The 25,660-nt window shown below is 33.3% G+C and overlaps 2 protein-coding genes across 8 annotated transcripts in view; both read right to left on the bottom strand.

Moving 5' to 3' along the window:
• LOC128996146 (zinc finger protein 239-like) overlaps nucleotides 1-22,640 on the bottom strand; it is a 48,885-nt gene extending 26,245 nt beyond the window's left edge. For 2 of the 7 annotated variants that reach the window (XM_054421280.1, XM_054421274.1), the window contains exons 1-3: nucleotides 22,478-22,640; nucleotides 14,224-14,334; nucleotides 6,213-6,271 (exon numbers count right to left, since the gene is read on the bottom strand). The gene's annotated coding sequence lies outside the window, so the exon portion shown is untranslated. Of the gene's footprint in view, nucleotides 1-6,159; nucleotides 6,272-14,223; nucleotides 14,335-22,477 lie in introns of all 7 variants that reach the window. The other 5 variants (XM_054421275.1, XM_054421276.1, XM_054421277.1 and 2 more) reach the window with 5 other exon arrangements.
• On the bottom strand, nucleotides 3,432-5,722 carry LOC128996147 (zinc finger protein 84-like). The gene has a single exon (XM_054421283.1). It carries the CDS (start codon nucleotides 5,570-5,572, stop codon nucleotides 4,199-4,201), a length of 1,374 nt encoding a protein of 457 aa, XP_054277258.1. The 5' UTR covers nucleotides 5,573-5,722; the 3' UTR covers nucleotides 3,432-4,198.
• Nucleotides 22,641-25,660: the final 3,020 nt, after the last annotated feature.

The following is a 25,660-nucleotide window of genomic DNA, read 5'->3' as shown; positions in this document are numbered from 1 at the left end:
TAGCTGAATACTATAATACGTAACTCGTAACATTTGTTTAAACATTAAAAACTATCAAATCAAACTATTCAGTCAATTGTAACTATTGTCAAAACAATTATTTTAAACTGATTGTCAATTGGGTTTCCATATATATGTGTATAGATTGTTTAATAGTATTATTTTCCAATATAATTGATCTAGTTTTTTCCTAGAAAGAGAGTAAAAAAATGTGAATAAAAGTAAATTTAATGGGATAAACCAGGATTTATTAACATAACAAAAAGATATTGCAGAGCTTACAAAATAAGCAAAAATGTCTGGTAATATAGAAATGATGTATCATTGTAAACTCTTAAATACAAATTATGAAAGTAGATTGATCAAGGCGACAAAAACTTTTTACAATCAACTCATAAATAAATCAGAAAATGTTAGTAAGAAACCGTGGGAGATAATTAATTTTGAAACTGGTAATAAATCTAAATGTATTAAGGATTCTCCTCATGAAATTAGAATTAACGATTAGGTAAAAGCAGATCCTCTGAGCATCTCAAACTGTTCTAACAATTACTTTGTTGAGGTATTAGACAATTTTTTAAACAGTACCCCAAATAATATTTAATCGAAAGACGATTAAAATATAAGTAGCTATCTGGATCAAAAAACTATCATAATTCCTTTCAAATGAAGGCCGGTGGATGAAGATGAGATAGAAAAAATAATTTTAAGTTTAAAAAACAAATCATCTGCTGGTCATGAGTACCCCTAGAACTATGTATTCAAATACATAGGAAAATCATTGTTAAAACCACACAGGTCATTAATAACTGATATTTTCCCTGGCTACTTAAACATTTCTAGAATTATACCCATTTGACCATTTACAAAACCCCCGCCGCAGCAAACCTGCAAACTAAGCGAATTTCTATTTACCTGGTTGGATTTTCAATTAAATATATAAATAACATGAGGCTTAACAAACCTAGGTATGCTGCTACAGGAAGGGTAATAAAGTGTGTTTTAGCAAAATAAGAATAGCATAGTAAAAAATAAATAAATTGGCCAAGTTTGATAAAAATATATCCATAAACAAGCAAACTAAAACAATTCTCCATAAGAATAACATGGGAGTTTTAAATTTAATTTTTTTTTAAATAAACTCTGTAGCCAATAACCTTAGAAAAACACTTCAATATACTAAATTATTTGTTTTTATGCTCTTTAAAACGGTTTAAATATAAATTTGGGAATTTTATGTTTTAAGGGTCAAAATTGAGAAAATCCAATTTTTACCCCATAAACCCCTCCCCCATAGACCCCAATCCCATGTGGTCCAATCATGCTGATTCGCAAACTCATTAAGTTTATTGCACCCTACATCTTATTATAGCAAATTTTATCAAAATAAAAAAAAATTATTCAAGTTATCACACTCACGGATATATATATAAAATATATATATATAAATTTTGAGCAAGTATATTGGTCCCGGGCCCAGGTCTTACCGTGCCACCTACAGTAATAGTTTCTTCACTATTCGGAAATTCGCTAATGTATAATCAATTGGTTGATCATCATTATTATAACAATCTCTTTGACAAACAACAGCATGGTTTTCATAAGGGTAAATCTACTACTACTACTACTTTTTTAATTTTTCAGAAACTGTTATTGATGCTGTTGAAAAAGTAAATAACATAGTTGATATTTTTATAAATTTACTAAAAAGCTTCAGGTATTTTTAACAATTCTTTAAATTGGTTTAGATAATATCTTTCAGAAAGAGTGCAATATGTAGAAATAATGTCAAAAATCCAAAATCCGCCAACCAGGTCCATACTTGTTATAGATTTTGGATAAAGATATATATCAGAAACTTTACTATTAAACATGGAGTTCCTCAAGGCTTTATTCTGGGGCCTTTACTGTTTCTATGTTATGTCCAAGGACTGCCTTCAATTTTGTAAATTTAAAATTTCCATGTTATTCTTATGGAAAATAGGTTAACTGTTGTAGTTAGCTTGTTTATGGATATATTTTAACGAAATTTAGAAATTTTATTTATATCATACTAAGCTATCAACATTGCAATAAAAAAAACACACCTCAAAATCACTTACTAAAAGTAATGTTATTTGAATAGGAAATAAACCTATTTTTAGGGAATATTTTAGTGAAAATCCAGCCAGGTAAATGGAAATTCGCTTAGGTTTGATGCGGCAGGGATATTTAAATAAGAATACTCATAAGAATAGCATGGAAACTTAGAACCCCTGTGGGGCATAATCCTATAGGATTTTTACAACCTTAATATGCCTATGTGTTTCTTAAGACAATCAAGTATCTCTCTGCAAAATGTTAGCTTAATCAGTCAGTAGTTTTCACATGATAGAACTTCAGAGCTATACACAAACATCCATACTATCACATTTATAATATTAGTAGGATTATATTACTATAAAAATTTATATTACAGGAAAAATAATCATCGTAGACAAAACTAGAAATTTATTTTACATAAAATGTATAATAAATGTGAACTATTTTCTTAAACCTATTAATAAAAAACAAAATTATAATCTTAGCAACTCTATTTTCCCTTAATCGATTACCTTGTTTGTTTTTGATATACAGTTATAGTTTAAAACATTAATTCCTTTTATGATATAATAACAGTGCAGTGTATTACAAAAACTATGTGTTAATAGTTAGTAAGAAATAAAAACATTTTCCAAATTTGATCAAAATATGTTCATAAACAAGCAAACTACAACAGTTTACTTATTCTCCATAAGAATAACATGGGAATTTTAAATTTACAATTTTTTGGATTTTTCTACGTAACCATTAGGCGCATAACAACGCTTCAATATACTAAATTATTTGATTTTTTAAGCTCTAAAAATGGTTTGGAAAGAAATTGCTAAATTTTATGTTTTTTGGGTCAAAAATGGGAAAAACCTATTTTTACCCCATAAAACCCCCTGTAAACCTCCGTTCCCATGGTCCGATCATGCTGGATCGCGAACTCGTTCGAATAAACGTAGGTTTACACGTTTGTACCAAATTTAATCAAAATCGAGAATTTTTGTTCGAGTTATCGTTCTAACATATATATATATATAACTTACATGTTTCGGACATTAATGCCATGATCACAGTATAGTATATAACCATTAGTTTCTATTGAATGTTTATTGTTAATGTTGTTGTTTATTGAAATGTTGTTAATGAGAAACTAATGGTTATATACTATACTGTGATCATGGCATTAATGTCCGAAACATGTAAGTAATATAAAATAAAATGTTTTTAGGGTACTGTGGTATTTTGATTTGCTTAATAACATTTAAAGTAGCCCTCATTGATGTATACAATAACAAAATATATATATAAATATATATATATAAATATATATATATGAATTTGAAAGGATGGTGTTTTTGGCCTCTAGGGACCTCAAAACGAAAAAAAAAAAAACGGTCGCGCGTCCAGGTCTTACCATGAGTACTACGGTAATAGCTTATTCTCTATATGGGAAATTCGCTAAAAAAGATAACAATTTTAACATATTGTCGAAAACCCGTGTATTAATTTTGGTAAAAAATCTTTTTTGACAAACAGGTATTTTATATTGATTATCTGGTTGTTTTATGTGCTAGGAGCCTCATCTATACATCTATATACAATTAAAAAACGTGACAGTTTAACAATACCGTTTTTGTTATCTCTGAGGTCAACAAAACAAAAAGTTAATCTAACCCAGGTCTCACTGTTACCTTGCCATCTACCAACATTTATAGCTTGTTTCCTTAAAAGAGAAATTTGCTGAAACCTGTAGGATACAACTAAAGAAAAAACAGTTCAAGATAAAATACTGATATTTGTAAAAACATGTAATAACCTTGACCTAGCATTACATCTTGAGTAATGGGTCCCAACAATGAAAAATAAGTCAGGCTTAAGTCAATTTTTTTTTTAAGTACCTACAACTTAATAATATTGTATCAACAAAACAAAAAAAACTACTATTGTTAAGTATTTCATTGATCAAATGAAAAGAATCAAGAGTGTGGACGTGTGCCTAATAAGGTCTCTCTCCTCCATGAACTCCTGTGTGATGACACCTCAAATAATCTTTTGTTGCAAAAGTGTTTTCACGTGTAGAGAACTTATAAGGTACCAACATTCAGATTATAAGAGATTAACATTCAGATTATAAGGTAATATTCAGATTCTTTTTCTCTTTTTCTCCTGTATGAACCCTTGTGTAATGAACCTTCAAAGCGCCTTTGGTTGTAAAAATCTTTTCACATATAGAACACTTATAAGGTCTCTTCCCTCTAGTATGAACCCCTATGTGAGCCCTCAAATCATCTTTCGTCGCAAAAGATTTTTCACATGTAGAGCACTTATATGGTCTATCTCCAGTATGAACCCTTGAGTGATGAACCTTCAAAGCTAGTTTTGTTGCAAAAGATTTTTCACATGTAGAGCACTTATAAGGTCTCTCTCCAGCATGAACCCTTAGATGACCCTTCAAAACGTCTTTCCTTGCAAAACTCTTTTCACATATAGAACACTTATAAGGTCTCTTCCCTCTAGTATGAACCCCTATGTGAGCCCTCAAATCATCTTTTGTCGCAAAAGATTTTTCACATGTAGAGCACTTATATGGTTTCTCTCCAGTATGAACCCTTGTGTGATGATCCTTCAAAGTTAGTTTTGCTGCAAAAGATTTTTCACATGTAGAGCACTTATAAGGTCTCTCTCCAGTATGAACCCTTGAGTGATGTAACTTCAAATACTCTTTCGTCACAAAAGATTTGTTACATGTTGAACACTTATAAGGTCTCTCTCCAGCATGACCCCTTGTGAGATGACCCTTCAAAACGTCTTTCCTTGCAAAACTCTTTTCACATATAGAACACTTATAAGTTCTCATATCTCCAGTATGAACCCTTTTGTGATACATAAATATGTGACCCGTCAATTCACTTTTTGTTGCAAAAGATTTTTCACATGTAGAACAGTTATAAGGTCTCTCTCTGGTATGAATCCTTTTGTAGTGACCCCTCAAAATGTCTTTCCTTGCAAAAGATTTTTCACATGTAGAACACTTATAAGGCCTCTCTTTAGTATGAACCATTGTGTGATGTTTCTTCAAAACGTATTTTGTCACAAAATATTTTTCACATGTAGAACACTTAAAAGGTCTCTCTCCAGTATGACCCCTTGTATGAATCTTCATTGCATTTTTGGTCAGAAAAGAATTTCCACAAATATTGCATTTATAAGGTCTCTCACCTAAATGACTCTTTGTGTGATAATTCAAATTACTTTTCAATTTAAAGGATTTTCCACATGTATTGCACTTAAAAGGTCTCTCTTCTCCAGTATGAATTAATGTATGACTCTTTAAATACATTTTGGCCGCAAAGGATTTTCCACATATAGAACACTTATAAGGTCTCTCTACTGAATGGACCAATGAGTGTATCTTCATATAGCTTTCAGATGTAAACATTTTTCCACATGTATTGCACTTATAAGGTCTCGCTCCTGAATGGACCAATGAGTGTCTCTTCATATTGCTAATTGATGCAAAGGATTTTCCACATGTAGTACATTTGTAAGGACACTTCCCAGAGTGTTTCAACAAGTGACTCTTTATTTGATGTATTTGGGCAAAGGTCTTTTCGCATGCCAAACATTTAAAGGGATGCTCGCCAGTATGTGATAATATATGAGCTTTTAACCATTTTTTTGAACAGATTTTTCCGCAAAATAGACATTTGAGAGTAAGCATTTTAGTATGTTTTATAACATCTAATTTAACCCTCTCTGGCTTATCAGATAATCTAGTAACTAATAAGAGGGCTCAACTAGTTAGAAAACCTTGTATGTTAATTTAAATATATTCCTTGTTTGGATTAGCTAAATGTTTAGCAGTTACATATACATAGCATTCTAATTACACTTTAAATTGCCTCTTACTCATATTATGCATATTAGAGATTTTACAACATATTTGAGATTTTCTGTTTTCTCTAGGCTAGTATTTTAAGATACGTAATATCATGTTAACTCTTAAATCAAAACAGTTTTTCTTCATATTTTTTACAATAATTATAATTTAGCCTAAATTCTAGTTTTACATTCTAGTTAATTACTGACTTCATTTGTTCTTTGAAGTTTCTTCTTGTTCAAACAATTATGTCGGAGATTACCTCTATTAATTTCCTTGCCACAAACTTTTTCTTATGCTTGGGCTCATGGATTGTCATTTCTGAAAAAGATCATACTTTATTAGATACATTCATTTATCTATTAATTTAAGTAAAATTGTAGTTTTACATTGTTGATCTATTGAAAGTACAGAAAACAAAATTCCAATGCCCCCCTCCTATAAAAACTCCTATATTGTTATTGTAGTACATGGCGGTCCTAGGACTTCATTTCAGGGGGGGGGGAAGTTGACCAACAGGGGGTCTGGGAGGTACGGATTATCCCTTAAAAAAGTGGGGTCCTGGGTCCGCCACAAAAATGTGGAATTTTAAGCCTAAAAACGTATTTTTAAATGTATTTGAGCTTTAAAACATGTTCCAACTAATAGTATTTATGTTAGCTAACAAAATATAAAATATTTGGGGGGGGGGGGTGGTTATCCCCTCCAACCCCTCCGCCTGGGACTGCCACTGATTGTAGTCACTGCTGGATTTTTGATGGCCGCAGCATTTTGTACTAAAAAAACTTTTTTGAACAAAAATTGAGCTTATATTTTCTAAAACTAATTATTTTCCACGATTGCGGATAGCAATGAAAATGTCCCCATGATTGCAGAAGATTTTCACGATTTCATGGCGATTGCAGTGCCGCTTGGGTAATTTTGGCCTAGGGCTTCTAGTACCCTAAGTATAACACTAGTGACAGTAAGGATTACCTATCTCAGTATTCATGAAAAATATGTTTGAAATGTGCGAACTTCTGCTGAATACGTCCACATCTGCAGGGATGGACGAGTAGATTTGTCATTATATTAGTTTAACAAGTGCTCACACATGTTTAACTTAAATTTTTGTGAGCAAAGCCACAATGGGCTAAGCTAATAGTATATATATTTTTGAAAGAAAATACTGGCTGTCATACAGTACAAAATACCACCGCCACAGTAAACCTGCAGACTAAGCGAATTTCCATTTGCCTGATTGGATTTACACTAAATTGTCTCCTTTAAAATATTACATTTAGTCCCTATTTAAATGGCATTAGTTTAACGAGTACTTAGGTTTGCTGTAACAGGGAGGGTAAAAAGGAGTTTTTTTGTAAAATGTTAAAAGTTTAGTATTAAATGAATGCATTTTCCTAATATGATCATAAACAAGCAAACTACAACAGTTTATTCTCCATAAGAATAACATGGGAATTTTAAATTTACAGTTTTTTGGAATTTTCTCTGTAACCAATAGGCGCATAATAACGCTCCAATATACTAAATTATTTGTTTTTTTAAGCTCTACAAAATGGTGTGGAATGAAAATGCTAAATTTTAAGTTTTTAGGGTCAAAAATAGGAAAAACCAATTTTTGCCCTATAAACCCCTGTTCCCATAGACCGATCATGCTGGTTTGCGAACTCGTTCGAATAAACGTAGGTTTACACGTTTGTACCAAATTTCATCAAAATCGGATGATTTTTGCTCGAGTTATCGCGCTTACGGACACATATTATAAATATATATATATGAATTTGAACGGATGGCGTTTTTGGTCTCTAGGGACCTCAAAACAAAAAAGAAATTGATCCCGGGTCCAGGTCTTACTATGAGTACTACGGTAATAGCTTATTCCTAAAGGAGAAACTAGCTAAAAGTTTTGAAGCTTTTACTACGGTAACAAAATCGTTTACAGGTTTAAGGTATTTTCTCAACACCTAGGTTATGATATTGGTTTACACTACTGTAGACACACATGTATCAGTTAAATTTTCAAATCACGTACCAGTATGGGATGTACAAACATTTTTAAATAAAAACACAGGACAAGATGTAAATCATTTTAAAGACCACAAACTTCACTGAAAAGATATGTTCGGTTACAGGTACAGTAAAACAATGTAAATAATATAAAAAGGGGTTTTCAATATTCCATTAAATGTGAAGATTTGATATTTTAGGTTAAAGAACCTTAGGAAAACTCACAATTACAAGCTATCATTTCTCTGAGACAGTAACAACACAAGTGTTGGAGTTAACTTAGGCTTAAAAGAGCAGGTTTGATAGCATGGAACAGCTTTTAGATTCATATATAAACAATCGATAAGCGCTGAGAGTGCTTCAAAGGCCTGAATATTAGTGTCTAAACAAGGATTTTAAGCTCTAAGAAAAATTTATCATTTTGTTTCACGCTCACCCACCCACACCATTGCCCACCATCACCTCTCAATTCGCACAATCACCCATCCAGATCTCTACCCTTTAATCACTTACTTTTCTTCTATAATATGTATATGTATATTTATTTATTTTATCACATTCTTAGCCCTCGCATTTTATGACTTGACCGATTAGATGTCTGCAGAGCACTCTATTGTTTTCTTATGGAAATGCATTAAATGTATCACTAACATTTTTTTTTAAATAAGGATTTTATTAAAACTGGTAGACTAGTTTTAAGATACCTTTCGCGGTTCTCTTTAAATTTACTCTTATACTAGATTTTTTCATCATCTTCATAATAACAATCTCTTTGACAAACAACGGCATGGTTTTCATAAGAGTAAATCTATTACTACTACTCTTTTTAATTTTTCAGAAATTATTGTTGATGCTGTTGACAAAGGAAATAACGTAGTTGGTATTTTTATGGATTTATTAAAAGCATTCGATAAAATCTCTCATGAAGTTCTTTTACATAAATTTAAAGCTGTAGATATTTTTAACACTTCTTTAAATTGGTTTAGGTCATATCTTTCAGAAAGAGTGCAATATGTAGAAATAATGTCAAAAAACAAAAATACACTAACCAGGTATAGATCAGAAACTTTAACTACCGGTATTACACATAGAGTTCCTCAAGGCTCCATTCTGGGGCCTTTACTATTTCCATGTTATGTCCAAGGAATGCCTCCTATTTTGTAAATTTAAAATTCCCATGTTATTCTTATGGAGAATAAATAAACTGTTGTAGTTAGCTTGTTTAGGCCCCGTTTATGAACCTATGAATGGGGCTGTTTATGCACGAAGAGCGATAGCGGTAGCGGTTGGTTAAAGGAGAATGGAAGGGGGACACAGTCTTGCCAACTCAAACTCTGCCAAATAATTAACACAACTATTTGTCCTAAGTGCACATGCGCGTGCGTCAAGTTGGCAACCCTGGCTTCAGCCGCTCCCGCTCCCACCATGCATAAACAGTCCCATTTGACTCAATGTAGTTGAAAACCGCTCTATCCCAAGCAACCGCTGCGATTTCTAACTACACAGCGGGCGAATTAGAAACCGCAGCGGGAGGTCAACCGCTATCGCTATCGCTCTTGGTGCATAAACAGCCCCATTTAACCCAATGGTGTTAGAAATCGCTACCGCTCCCGCTCTTGGTGCATAAACGGGGCCTTATGGATATATTTTAACGAAATTTAGAAATTCTGTTTATTTCATACGAAGCTATCAACATTACAATAAAAAAAACATACCTCATAATCTTCCCTGTAGTAACAAACCTAAGTACTTACTACAATTAATATTATCTCAAAAGGAAATAAATCTGATAATTTTTATTAAATATTTTTGTGGAAATCCAGCCAGGTAAATGGAAATTTGCTTAGGTTAGCTGCGGCTGGGGTATTTAAATATGAATCCTCATAAGAATAACATGAAAACTTAGAAACCCTGTGGGGTATAATAGCCCTATAGGATTTTCACAACCTTAATATGCCTATGTGTTTATAAAGACTATCAAGTATCTCTCTGCAAAATGTCAGGTCAATCAGTCAGTAGTTCTCAAATCATAGAACTTCAGAGTTATACACAAACATCCATACTTTCACATTTATAATATTAGTAGGGTATTAGTAGGATAATATTACTATGTGTTTATATTACAGGAAAAATTATTATCGTAGACAAAAGTATAAATTTATTTTATAAACAGAGTATAAAATGTATAATAAATGTGAACTACTTTCTTAACTCTATTAATAAAAGACAAAATTAGAATCTTAGCAAATCTATTTTCCCTTAATCGATTACGTGATTGGTGTTTGATATACAGTTATACTTTTAAAAGATTAATTCGTTATATGATATGATACAATGCAGTGTTTTACAAAAACTATTTGTTAACAATAAGCCTAAGTGCTCTATTAATAAGTACAAAAGAAAAAATTCAACTTCAAAACGTTTAAAATTTTTTTTTTATTTAAATTTTGTCTCAGCATAGTCTGATAAAAAGATAACAATTTTAGCGTATTATTGAAAACCCGTGGTGTAAATTTTGATACAACTTTTTTAACAAACAGATATTTTATATTGAATATCTGGATGTTTTTTTGGCTAGAAACCTCATCCTATACATTTATATACAGTACTAGCCGCTATACCCGTGCCTTGCAACGGGGTCAAAATGCGGAAGAAGAGACAGTTTTGGTTCCTTGAAAATAATGGCAAGCAGCTTGAGAATGCAAAATAGAACAATTATTATGTTCCCTATATCTGCTGTATGTAGATAGACTTTTATTAATTTACTATTAGTATTAACTGGCTAGATAAATACTAATAATATATACAGGATGACAAAAAAGTCTTTAAACGCCTTAATATATTTTTAACTAAATCCATTAGAAAATTCAAACCTTTCACATCAACTTACATGTATGAAAACTACTTTTTCCAATCATTATAATTTTTTTACCTCTACCAGGGGACGATCCATTAGGAGTACGTACATAATCTTTAATGTAAGCATAGGTTGATATGCACATCATTTTAAAGGTCTAGCCAAGTGGAGTTCATTGCCGGAAACCGCGTCTCAAAAGGTTTAACCGTTACAAATTGGCGGCTATCCAAATTTCTTGTGGAATATACCTGCACAGGCCTTAGTATTGGTATGTACTCGTATTAAACATTAGCTTGAGAGCTGAAATTGTATTTTAAAGTCAACTAGTTCATAGACTAATATTATTTAATCTTCAAAACAAATTTAACCGGGTTTCAGATTTCCCGACTAATGTTGACTATGAGTATTTACCAATACTAAGGCGTCTGCAGGTATATTCCGCGAGAACTTTGGACTGCCGCCATTTTGTAACGGAAGAACCTTTTTTGACGCGGTTCCCGGCAATGAACTCCATTTGACCAGACTTTTAAAATGATGTGCATATCAACTTATGCTTACATTAAAGATTATGTACCTACTCCTCGGGCCGTCCCCTGGTGAAGGTCAAAAAATGGTAATGCTTGCAAAAAGTAGTTTTCATACATACATGTTGATGTGAAAGGTTTGAATTTTCTAACGAATTAAGTTAAAAAGATATCAAGCCGTTTCCAGACTTTTATGTCACCCTGTATAAGTACTCATAAGGCTAACATGGGGATACTCCAGAGCCACTGGTGCGGAGCCGATTGGACGGATCAAGAAATTGATGGTGTACAACCTATTCCATAAAATTCTACATGTATGTACCAAGTTTTGTGTCAATCGGTCTAATGGTGTCCGAGCTCATAATGTTCAAATATATAATAATAATATCTATGGTTCTTACCGTCAACGCAATCAGGGGATCCCCTGATTGCGTTGACGGTAAGAACCATAGATATTATTATTATATTTTCACGCAATCTGCCACACTCAAGATTATGTTCAAATATATATAGGTATATACAAACTTCCTCTTTTATAAATATAGATACATGACAATTTAACAAAACTGTTTTTGTTATCTCTGGGGTCGACAAAAGAAAAAGTCAATCCGACCCAGGTCTCACTGTTACCTTGCGATCTACCAACATTTATAGCTTCTTTCCTTAAAAGGGAAATTTGCTAAAACCTGTAGAATACAACTAAAGAAAAAAAAACAGCTAGCTTACCTTGAATGAAGGTAGGCCATAGAACAACTAGAAGATACACTGTGCGCAAAATGTCTTGTCCACTGAGGGACTTTGTGAGGTATAAAGAGAGTAAATTCTACCACTTTCTCTACACTTGAAAAAGTCCCTCAGGGGGCAAAATATTGTGTGTACAGTGTATCTTTTAAATGTTCTATGGCCTACCTACACTTTCAAGGTAAGGTAGCTGCTATCCTCCTTTCTCTCAATTCAAAATCCTGGACCAGAGCCTTTGAACAAAACTTAAGAAATAAACAGTTCAAGATAAAACACTGCTATTTGTAAACGGTTGACCTCGGTTGACCTTGACCTAGCATTCCATCTTAAGTAATGGCTCCCAACAATGAACAATAAGCAATGAATACACAAACTATAAAGAAGGACAGGTCCTATGGACAATATTCTAACAGTATTTTCAAATTTGGCGCGCGAAATATCTGTAGTTCTGCACTGAACCACAACTCAGCGCTGTAGTCAAGTTTAGCACGCGGTGAAGTGCGAGAGAGAGCGACATACACCGTTTTCGTCACCTGTGGGCCAGGCCACGAGAGAAAGAGAGAGGGGGCGAAAACAGTGTATGTCGCTCTCTCTCGCACTTCACCGCGTACTAAACTTGACTACAGCGCTGAGTGGTGGTTCAGTGCAGAACTACAGATATTTCGGGCGCCAAATTTGAAAATACTGTTAGAATATTCTATATACTGTTGTCCATTATACTGTTAATATACTGTATACTGTACTGTTATTATACTGTTATACTGTTGAATATTATACTGTTGTCCATAGGACCTGTTCTTCTTTATAGTTTGTGTATTCATTGCAATAAGTCAGCCAAAAATCTAAATATTGTTTAAATGCACCCAAAAATTAACAACATTTTATCAACTTAACAAATAAATTACAGTTTTGTAAGTATTTCATTGCATCTAATGAAAAGAATCAAGAGTGTGGACGTGTGCCTTATAAAGTCGCTCTACAGCATGAACCTTTGTGTGATGACCCCTCAAATAATCTTTCGTTGAAAAATATATTTAAACATGTAGAGCACTTATAAGGTAACTCTCATATTCAGATCCTTATCATTATTCTCTCCAGTATAAACCCTTGTATAAAACCTTTAAATGTCTTTGATTGCAAAGATTTTTTTCATTTTTTTCAACTTTTTGTCTTATAAGGTATCTCTGATATTCAGATTCTATTTCTTACTCTCTCCACTATGAACCCTTGTGTGATGAACCTTCGAAGCGTCTTTGGTTGCAAAAATCTTTTCACATATAGAACACTTATAAGGTCTCTTCTCTCCAGTATGAACCCCTATGTGAGACCTCAAATCAGCTTTTGACGCAAAAGACTTTTTACATGTAGAGCACTTATAAGGTCTCTCTTTAGTATGAATCCTTGCGTGATGAGACTTCAAATTCCCCTTTGTCACAAAAGATTTTTCACATGTAGAACACTTATAAGGTCTCTCTTTGGTATGAACTCTTGTGTGATGACTCTTCATTTCTACTTTGGTCACAAAAGAATTTCCACAAGTATTGCATTTATAAGGTCTCTCACCTGAATGTCTCTTTGTGTGTTGTTTAATATCATTTTTGAATATAAAGGATTTTCCACATGTATTGCACTTAAAAGGTCTCTCTCTTCCAGTATGAATTAATGTATGATTCTTTAAATACACTTTGGCCGCAAAGGATTTTTCACATATAGAACACTTATAAGCTCTCTCTCCAATATGAATCCTTGTATCTATCTTAACATTGACTTTTGGTGCAAAGGATTTTCCACGTGTAGTAAATTTGTAAGGAAACTTCTCAGAGTGTTTAGGCAAATGTCTCTCTACGTTGTAAAGTTTGATAAATGTTTTTTCACATATTAAACATTTAAAGGGACGCTCGTCCGTATGTAATAGTATATGAGCTTTAAAACTTTTTTTTAACAGAATTTTTTTGCAAAATAGACACTTGAAAGTAAGCATTTTAGTATGTTTTATAACATCTAATTTAACCCTCTCTCAGATAATCTAGTAACTAATAAGATGGCCCAACTAGTTAGAAAATCAAAACAGTTTTTCTTCATATTTTTTACAATAATTGTAATTTAGCCTAAATTCTAGTTTTACATTCTAGTTAATTACTGACTTAATTTGTTCTTTGAAGTTTCTTCTTGTTCAAACAATTATGTCGGAGATTACCTCTATTAATTTCCTTGCAGCAAACTTGTTCTTATGGATCGCTCATGGATTGTCATTTCTGAAAAATATCATACTTTATTAGATACATTCATTTATCTATTAATTTAAGTAAAATTATAGTTTTACATTGTTGAATAATAAATGTGGGTGGTACTAAAAATGTTATTTGACGTAGGCCTAGGCCTAATCTCGAAACTATTATTTCAGGACAGGTTCTAAACAGTTTTCTATTGAAAGCAAAGAAAATTCCAGTGACTTAGGTAGGTAAAATAGACCTACAGTTTTGTCTGTTAATTGTAAAGAATTAAGAAACAAAACTTAAAAGCTATGTAACTATAGGTCTGAATTTTGTCCCCACAGTCACTTGACTGATCAAATTTAACTGTCTAACGACAAGATTCGACCTGGTGATGTATACATACGTAGGTAGTAGAAGCTAGACCAAACTTACCAGTGGACCAGAACATTAACTGCCCAGCTCATATCCATGAGCCTCATAAGTTTTACATAGGCATAATATAGAGTCACATGTTTAAGTCCCCTGTAATTTTATTGCTGCTTCCAAAAAGATTAATTGCAGTTTAGTAATAGTACCAGGAGGACCGAGCGTTGCTCAGTGAGATCGGGTCTAGTTAGCCCCCGGTTTACTATTGCACACTAAGTTAACTCCAGTTGTACCGTAAGGATAGAATCTCACTGTCTTTGAGGCATCAATTAAAAACCTGCAAGCATATTTGAAGTCGTCTTGTCGTTCAATCAACTAATCCAAAAATTAAAAAATACCCTCGCCGAAGCAAACCTGCAGACTAAGCGAATTTCCATTTCCCTGGATGGATTTCTACAAAACTATTCCCTAAAAATTGTCAGATTTATTTCCTGTTTAATTAAGATTAGTTGTAGTAAGTAGGCCTACTTAGGTTTGCTGCTACAGGAAAGTATTGAGATATATATACAGGGTGTTTGGTACTCAGTGTGAAAAAACATTTTTGGTGTAAGTACAAAGTAAATGCAGTATGATGATGCATATAAAATGTCCCAAGTCTAAAAATTAGCTTCCCAGAGAATTATTTTATGTTTTTAAAAAATGACTATGTTTTTAAACTTAATACAGCTATTTCTCAATTACCTGTAAATGGATTTGAGTAGACAATGTCATTTTCGTGTTCTACATTAAATTTTGAATAAGAATAATACAAAATGACAGAGGATCAGTTGTAAAAACTCCATCGTAAATAGATTCAAAGATAAAAATTAAGATGTTTGGTAAAAATTCAAAAAACATTGGTCAATTGCATTTGTTCACACCCTGTATACAAGAAAGTGTCGGAATATGTTAAAAACTGCGCCATTTTATAAGCTTTCCAACCATATGCTACACCATTGAGCTTTCTGTCTGCTTATGTACGCTTTCGTGGTTTGAAGACTACAAAGCATGGCGTCTTTATCATTTAAAACATAGAAAGTCAGCATGTATTAAGCAAAAGTTGTATTTTTGTTTCAACTTGAACAGTAAAAACAGTAAAAAAGTTCCCTGTTTTCTGGCATTCAAACCACTAAAATAAACAAAAAAATATCTAAACCTCAATAGTGTAGGTTGGAAAGCTTATAAAATGGCGCAGTTTTTAACATATTCCGACACTTTCCTGTATACAGGGTGTGAACAAATGCAATTGACCAATGTTTTTTGCACTTTTATCAGACATCTTAATTTTTATCTTTGAATCTATTTACGATGGAGTTTTTACAACTGATCCTCTCTCGTTTTGTATTATTCTTATTCAAAATTTAATGTAGAACACAAAAATGACATTGTCTACTCAAATCCATTTACAGGTAATTGAGAAATAGCTGTATTAAGTTTAAAAACATAGTTATTTTTGAAAAACATAAAATAATTCTTTGGGAAGCTAATTTTTAGACTTGGGACATTTTATATGCATCATCATACTGCATTTACTTTGTACTTACACCAAAAAATTGTTTTCACACTGAGTACCAAACACCCTGTATATATATATTTTTAATTGCAATGTTGAGAGCTTAGTGGCCTATTAAATAAACAAATTTTCCAAATTTGGTTTAAATATATAAACAAGCAAACAGTTTATTTATTCTCTGAAAAAAAAACATTGGAATTTTAAATTTACAATTTTCTTTATTATCTCCGTACCTGTTGGGCATACAACAATGCTTCATTACCTATACAAAATTATTCCTTTTTTTAAGCTCTACAAAATGGTTTGGAGAGAAATTATGAAATGTTGTGTTTTTGGGGTCAAAAATAGGAAAAATCTATTTTTATCACATAAATCCCCCATAAACCCCCTGTTCCCAAAGTCTGATTATGCTGGTTCGCTAAACAGTTTGAATAAATATAGGTTTACACGTTTTTTAAATTTCATCAAAATTGGATAATTTTTGCTCAAGTTATCGCGATAACGGATATACTTATATACGGTAAGGTAGGCTATATATATGTAAATACCTATTGGTATATATTTATACATATATAAATCTGAACAGATGGTGTTTTTGGCCTCTGGAGACCTTCAAATGAAAAAGTAAATCGGTCCCGGGTCTAATCTTACCATGAGACCTGCAGTAATAGCTTATTCCCTAGGCCCTATAGGGGGAATTCGCTAAAACAACTTGGGTGTAACATAAATAAACAACCCGATCGATTATAACCTACACTTTACCTTCTTAGGCCCGGTTTCCCCAAAATGGTGTAAGCTACGTTCATAATAAACTAGTTTATTTTTAAACTCCGTTTAAAATGTGTGTTAGGTTTCTCCAACATTTTACTGGCTTCGTTTAAGATAAACGGCAATTCGCAGGGCCGGATTTCCCAATAGGCCCGGTAGGCCCGGGCCTATGGGCGCAAGCTCCCAGAGGGCGCACGGCCGAGAGGATTTTTTTAAATATCTAAAAATGAAATAAATAGCCATAGCTTAACATATTTTGCGAGTTGATAAGAAAATTCTTGCCAATAAAGCATTATAATTTTGAAATTCATTGGAAGAAATAACTGTTAGAAAATTTAAACTAGTTTTAAACATTTTTCGTTACAACATTGGTAACGAACATTGGTTATACGAACATTGGTTATACGAACATTGGAGTAGGCTGTAGAGATGTTGTCGAGCGCCCGAGCGGTACGCATCGTGTTATTGCCACAGTACTCTTTGCACTGCCATTATGCTGGCTCGGGCCACAGAAAACGTACTACCTCGGCACTACTGATCAGAGTGATTAGGGGCGCATGCGTGTTACCACCCTCACCTCACAAAAATAAAATTTATTAACTAATCTTTTGATCAGTTTACCTGCAGGGTCATGTTAAAATATATAATACGTTTTGTTGAATATTAAAAATACGATAAGTTTATCTTTAAAATTCAATAACGAAAAAATATTTATCTGAGTTTGCAACAGGTTTTAGAAAAATTAAATCCCCTCCAAAGCACCATTAATGGTGTCATTTTCTCCTCAGCTTAGACCTGAGGATAATTATGGTCGGCGGACTATTGCTTTGTTTGTTTGCCTTTGCCTTTGCAAATATAATCTGGATGCAGTACTACCATAGATTAACCATAAACTCAAGTCGACTTTTAATCACATTGTTAATTCTAAATATTGTTTTTCATGTTTAGTTCATATATGTTGGTGACAATGGAAGTTACTTTTGGCGTAATTTTGTTTCTATTATTTTAGGGATAGTTCTATGTTGGGTGTTTTAATTTCTTGTAATATAACCAGAGGACGACCTATTGTTTATGATTACATCGTTTTATTTTGGACAAACTAGATTTAAATAAATTAAATAGAAAATAATTGTTTTCAGCTTATCCCTAAATATGAAAAATCTACTAAAGGAGTATGTTTAACCTATGGTATCAAGTACTATTATGGAGTTCATGTTTTAGGGCCTGAAATCGGAATCAATGGATATGTATTTTTGCAGGAATGCTCTGTGGGTTGGATTATTTTGTTTCAGTCCCAAAAGCGTGAGAATTTGCCAAAAGGATAAAATTGACAAAAGTGTTTCAGACGGCATTTTGTTAAGGCTAACTAAGACAATTCTTAAAAAAACTTGCAATGATAAAATTCCGACGAGGAGTGGTGTTCAAGCAATTAACATAGGCCTATAGGCATGAGTTTTTAATAAAAGGTTTTGTAGGAAAGAAACTGTGACCAGACTATAGGGGGCGGAAAAGTTATTTGGGCCTAGGGGCGCCAAAATGCTAAATCCGGCCCTGGCAATTCGAGCAGTTCTGAATGTGTATTTGTAAGGAATCTTCGGTGGGCTTTGGGCTAGTGTTTCCTACAACCACCACAACGCTACGCTAGGCTACAGCTAAAACTCAGTAGAGCAGCAGCAGACAGCAAAGTGCGAATGCAGCTAGAATAACATCACTGTTTAAGGTTATGTTATCAAGTTATTAAAAGTTGTTGTCAAATTAAGATTCATTCCGTTTATTGAAATGGTAAATTCTGTCCTTTATTTTAGTAGGCCCTCTTGTTCTAGGCACTGAGCTATAGTAATTCTAACTGGAGGTAGCACTGAATGTCAAAGATGCGTGTCGCCAGCCGCCATGTTTGCGTGAGGCGGGTGTCATAAGAAGCCATGTTATCGCTATGACAAGAAAACTCACAGCTATACCAACCTAGTTATAAGAAGCCATGTTATTGCAATGATAAGAAAACCAACTGCTATACCAACCTAACAAAATCAGCGACACGCTATGACAGACTTCTGCCATGACAGCGCTACCTCCAGTTATAATTTTAGCTCAGTGGTTCTAGGTAGGTACTTAAGTGTCATAATCTTCATCTTCTACTTCTTCGGAAATGTCTATTAACTCTTCCGTTTGAGGGGGTAAATAAGTTACTGCAATTAATTAATAGGCTAGTAGCCTAACTTGAAATAGAATCAAATGTACTAAAAAAAGAACTTAATAAAAACAATAAATTAAAATATAAATAAAACTTAACTTAAAGCTATCCCTAAACCAAACCTATTTTCGTCCATATGAATTTGTAGTTGCTTCAATTAGCCTATTATTGTTTTAACACCTACTTTTTGTTTTGATTTGAGGTTATGTTACTGTTGTAATTTACGAATTTGAACTCAGTTTATTTTATCCCCAGTAGTTAAACCAAGTCAAGAGGTGGTTTAGTTTGAACTTAGATTAATACCTAGTTTAAATTTGGGGAAACACAAATCAAAGTTAAACTAAGTTTAAATCGCTGTTAACCCTAGCAGTGGCCAATGTTAGAAGTGGGGAATGGCCAACCCATTTTGGCGATTTTGCAGACCTTTTTTTGAAAATTCGTAAAAATTCAACCGTACAAGTAAACCTAGCCAACCTCATATTCATTTTGTTCGGAAAGAACAGGAGAATTTAGAAATAGTAATATCATAATGATTTAGATAGTGTATTTTATTGATAAAGTGAAAAAAATAAAAAAAATTGAATTTTTTTTTGGAAATTTCAAAAGCGGCCCTGGTATTTTTTTTTCTACGGATTTTTATGGGAAATTCATTATATACATTTTGTAGACAATCTAATTCCCTACATAGAAATATATAACATGTTAGGAAAATATTTTTTTTTTATAAGTTTTTGTGGCAAAATATAATGACAAACGGAGAACCGAAAAAATTGAAAACCGTACAGTGTTACTTTAGGTTGTAAAAAGTTATATAATATATGTGTATACTAATAATGATATATACATGTTTGTAAAGCTAATGAAGTAAGGAATCAAAAAAAAGTCATAAAGTTTATGGTAAAAATAACTTTTTACCTATAAACATACGTATATAAAATAATGTTTTTATATTTTAGCGATTTCTCGAGAAAAAAAATTCACAGTACTTAGTATACAACTTTTGTACCAAATTTTTTTACTTCAAACCAACATAATAATCTTGTAGTGTATTCAATTACCTACATAAAAATGTATAACATGTTAGAAATATTTTTTTTGTAGGTACGTAATAGGGACATAATAATACAATAACCGCAAAACCGCAAATAAGTGTAAACTATAGCCTATACAGTGTTTGCTTGTGTTGTGAAACATTATGTAGGCTGATGATATGTAGCCTACATATTTGTAAAGCTAATGAAATAAGGAATCCAAAAAAGTCATAAGTATGATGGTAAAAAGTTATTTTCACCTATGATTAGGCTATGTATCAATTTGAGAACGTTTTGAATTTTTTGCGTATTTCGAGAAAATGGAGTGTAGGCCTACAGTATTTAGTAGCCTAGCCTATATAATTTTTTTACCAAATTTTTACACCCAAACCAATATAAACATGTTGTAGTGTATTTATTTACCTTTATAAAAATGTACAACACCTTGGGTATATCATTATATAGGTACAACAATCTCTGAATGTCAGAAACGTCATTTTAGGACATGATGCTAACAAAATACAGTAGTAGGCCTATTTAGTATAGGCTATAACTTTTTTACAAAATTTTTTACCCCCAAACCATTATAAACATGTTGTAGTGTATTCATTTACCTTTATAAAAATGTATAACACCTTGGGTATATCATTATATAGGTACAACAATCTCTGAATGTCAGAAACGTCATTTTAGGACATGATGCTAACAAAATACAACCTTTTATGAACACTATTTCACACAATTCAGTAATATTTATGCATGAAGATTACTGTTATACACACACACAACGCTTCACTAACACTAACACTACGAACTAATAACATATTTAGTAATAAATCGCGGATAAAACTATTACCGGCAACAACACAAACAAACAATGGCAATACAAGACAGCTGACAGACTGTAGCAGTAATGACTCACTTCCATCGTCTACATGCGAGCATACAGAAATAACCCTGAGTGCAGGGCTGCCATTCTCTGAATCTAAATTTCTTCCTCTTCAAAATGATATACTATATGACTAGTAATAATAAATTACACTGTATGTAATTCGTATTTTTCACATCGTCATCTGGAGTCGATTGGCCATTTGTTAAAAATGTCGAAAACAGCTGTTTTCATAAAATCGTACCGGTTGTGCAATCAATATTTCGTTATAAATATTACTACCACAATGAAGATAAAATCAATGGCTATCCAGTGGTAACACTCGCAACATCCCACGACGAAAATTACCCGAGCAGGGTAATGCCAAACAAGACGTGTTTTGCCAGTTCCCAAGTGTCGGCTGCAAAAGTCGTGCCGCGTCGAAAATTCATTTGATTTCTAATCGTCGTGACATTGTTATATACCTGCTACAGAGTTTGTTTATTTAATAAAATGAAAGTTCAGAATGTGGTCTTTCGAATGGTAGGCTATATATATTATTCTCATCTGAGTTGATTGTAAGTGTTTTTTTTACCGCTAAAAAATTTTCGGCCCAGATCGTCACAAGGAGTCGTTGGCCATTCTAAGCATCAACGTCAGATCGTCACCGGGAGTCGATCGGCCACTGCTAGGGTTAAACTTAAAACTAAGTTTAAATGAGTTGGGGAAACCGGGCCTTAATCTAATCTAACTTCAAAAAACTTAAAGCAGCAACAAACCTGCATAAACCCCAACCGACCTTCCCCACATGCCTAGATTAGGCCTAGATCATTCATATGTTCATTGTTTCACTTTTCACCGAAGTGGATCCATATCACTTCACGGGTACAGTTTTTTAACTGGGCTATGCTAACATCGATTGAAACTATTGATTCGATTAGTAAACCTTCATGCGATTTTTTCACCATCAGCAAGTTTGGTTGGTTAGGTTAGGTTATGATAGTTTAATTGTATAATAGATATATTTAAAAATATTGATTATTAATCAACAACTCCAATTCGATAGTTTCAATTGATATTAGCATAGCCCAGTTAAGGAACTGTAACTTACCCCACTTCACTTCGTGTTCGATGTGCTCTGCACCTTAATGATGTGTCTGGTAGTGAAAAAATTATCGAAAGGACTTGCGATACTGCTGTGAACACTTTGGTTAACACATTGCCTTGCTGTGTTAACATTACAAGAACAACTGTCCATCTAAAAAAGAAGTCACGAAACATGACCATGATAAGTTACCTAGTCATTAATAACTTATGGGCAAAGGCAATAACAAAACTATTGAATTTTATATATGCTAGGCTAAATATAAAATTTAAATGAACCTTGTTATAAGTTTGGTACCTACCCATTTATTTCACTCAGTGCTAATAATTTCTTAAATTTCAAAGTCAGTTTGATGTTATTTATTTCTTCCATAAATCATACACTTTCAGGGCCTATTGGCTTAGGCAACATCATATAAATCAATCTCCGCCAGGAATCACAGATAAATCAAATGCCACGGATAACAGCTAAATAAATTAAGTTTGTTGTTTGTTTGTTCACTGTTCAGTTCTAGAATCAATGTGAATGGTACGACGGCGCTGAAGGGCCACCAACTATAAAAAAATATTTGACTTGAGATATTTCTTGAGATATTTTTATAAAAAATATTTGAAAAATATTTCATCTCTGAGAAAAAACTTAGAATTCTGAGATTAAAGTCAGAGCGCGGGAAGTCGGCTTCCTCTCTGAGAAAAAAGTCAGAATTCTGAGATTAAAGTCAGAATTTAAAAAGTGGGCGTTCCCTATGAAAAAAGTTAGAATTCTGAGATTAAAGTCAGAATTTAGCTTGTGGGCGTTCCTCTCTGTGAAAAAAGTTAGAATTCTGAGATTAAAGTCAGAATTTAACTTGTGGGCGTTCCTTGAATTGGACGTTCTTCTACTGCCTAACAAAACGGCGAATTGAGCACCGAAATGGACACTAATGAAAGAGAAGCCATTTTTGTGATTATTTTAGATTAGGCTTGGCTCAGGCAGAAATATAGCTTTACTTTGCTTGTAAATATAACACATCTGTGTTGAGTATTAGACAGTTGAAACGTACTCTATTTTAAAAAGGTTTAGGTTTGTTTAGGAGGATTAATTAGTCTTCAATTGAAGAGGTGAAACATTTCATTAGGAATGAGCTTAACTACTCAGACCAGTTAGGCCTACATGGATACAGATGGATGCATTTGAAATGTATCCAAAATGGCTTTGTAGTAAAACAAAACACAGTTAGTTCGATTCTTAAAGCACTTGACCCTGTAGGATTTGACCTCAGGACCCGCAAACGTTTACGTCGACGAAAATACAAGAACAAAGGTCCAAAGTATCTTTGGCATTTAGATGCATATGTTAAGTTAGAGCCATTATGGCATATGTGTCCATGGTTGTAAAGACTGAGTTTGAATAGACTATAACTTATTCTACTCATTCACTCAGTCAATACTCAACTCAAACTCAAGACTAGCCTATCGCTAAAGGGACGGGTAGACAGAGAGCAAAGAGTTAAAATCTGACTTAAATCTCAGAGGGGAACGCCCACTAGATCTAGTTGTAATTTCTGACTTTAAACTCAGAATTCTGACTTTTTTCTCAGAGAGGAAGCCTACTTCCCGGGCTCTGACTTTAATCTTAGAATTCTAAGTTTTTTCTCAGATATGAAGAAAATATTTTTTTTAATCAGTTGGTGGCCCTTCAGCGCCGTCGTAGAATGGCGAAATGGCTTGGTTTCAGTCAATTCTTTAAAATTTAGGTTGGTTATGTTATATGCGTGAAGAAGAAATCCTTGCCCACAGGTCGGGATAGTGCTGGGTTCACAACAGGAACAGGAACAGACTACCGTCACCGTATTCGGTTGTGTTTCGATTGCCGGGCCGGCAGGTTACAGTGGGTTACAGTGGCCTGTTCTTCTTTTTCAGTGGCCAGTTTTTTCGTTTGCAATAAGTGATCAGTCAGGCTGTGGCTGTAGTCGCCTGTTACGAAAAGTAAACGCTATGTGCTCAACGGTGCCTTGGAAATTTGTCGTAGGTGAAGGGAATGAAGGGAACCCTTTCTTCCCTAGTTGGATGACGTCACCTCTCAAGCTCAAGTGTGCCCCGTCCAAAGAACTACAACAAATAGTTTGTATGTTTGTAGTTATATTGTTAATATATAAACAAATCAGGTGTAAATTGTTATTGAGTAAGAACATATTAACATTTGTAACAAAGCTAGACAGTAAGATTAACGCAACTTCAAATTATGTGTTTTTTAGTGAGGGCATAGTCAATCAGGGGTTTTCATTGCCCAATAGGCCCATAGTATAAACAATTTAAGATTGGCTTAAGGGCAAGCCTGTGGGCATGTCTATGGCATTATATAGAGTCCGCTCCAAACAAATGCTAAACAGCCTGGGATAATAGGAACACTAGAACCTGAAATAGGTCAACCAATTTTTCTTTGTTCTGTCACAACACTCTCAAATAACACTCCAGCCACAAATGCCTTTTTATTGGCAACATATCACTACAGAAGAAATTTAGTATAGTTTCTAAATTCTGAAATTCTCGATGAATGGATTATTATTGGTTGTCTAATTAATTATATCGTCAAAAACACTATTCATATCATGAAAGATCCCCTGGAGTACGTATTATCGATTCCAAATTGCCTTGGCATGTTCAAATCAATAATCTTTGTAAAAAATGTTTACGGGTCAGCTATCTATTTTGGAAACTCAGGAAATCTGTGTCAGATGAATATCTCAGAATTACCTACTTTGGTTTATTTCAATCTCATAATCTCGTGTTTTCTGGGGACATGCACCTGCTGTATCAGATGTTCTGATACAGAAAAAGGTTACTAGAACTATTAGAGCTAACATATTGGACCACTGTAGACCTTTATTTATACAAAAGTAAAATTTTAACAGCAATTAACTTATACATATTACATATTCTTATTTACAGTAAAACTAATCTTCAATTTTTTCCCACCAGGCAAGAAATACACGAACACGAAACACGCAACAGGACAAAATTAAATATTCCGCAGCACAGATTGACAAAATTTGGCACATCACACAAGGCAAATTGCATTATTTTTGTTAAAAATCTGCATGAATCGGCAAGGACCTGCACACCCAAAATCTTCGAAAAAGGGGTAACTGCTTGGCTAATTGGACAATCCCTTCTACGATATATATGAATATCTTAATACATGTGTAGAAATTAGGTTTTAGTTATATAGATGTATGACAATCTGTTTAAATTCATTGTATTAATCATATGACAACACCTATTTCACGTACATGATCAACGGTAAATAAATCATTTCATTTCATTAAAGGTTGCCGTGCTTGCAACACTACTTGCGACGTTGCCACTTTGAAGGCCGCGTCCTGGAGTTAAAGGTGACCGGGGTTACTGTAGGGGTTCTCAAAATCAATGGTAGTCTTACGTGGTTGACTGAATATTAAATATCTGTGATTTCTTTGATTTTGAATGTCCTTGACTTAATTTTC

This window comes from Macrosteles quadrilineatus, unplaced genomic scaffold, assembly GCF_028750875.1.
Source record: "Macrosteles quadrilineatus isolate MER2022 unplaced genomic scaffold, UCM_ALF_1.0 Scaffold_6__1_contigs__length_79288215, whole genome shotgun sequence".
In the NCBI taxonomy this organism is placed as follows: Eukaryota; Metazoa; Arthropoda; class Insecta; order Hemiptera; family Cicadellidae; genus Macrosteles; species Macrosteles quadrilineatus.
The sequence above is the reverse complement of the archived record's forward strand: the minus strand, read 5'-3'. Positions and strand labels throughout refer to the sequence as shown.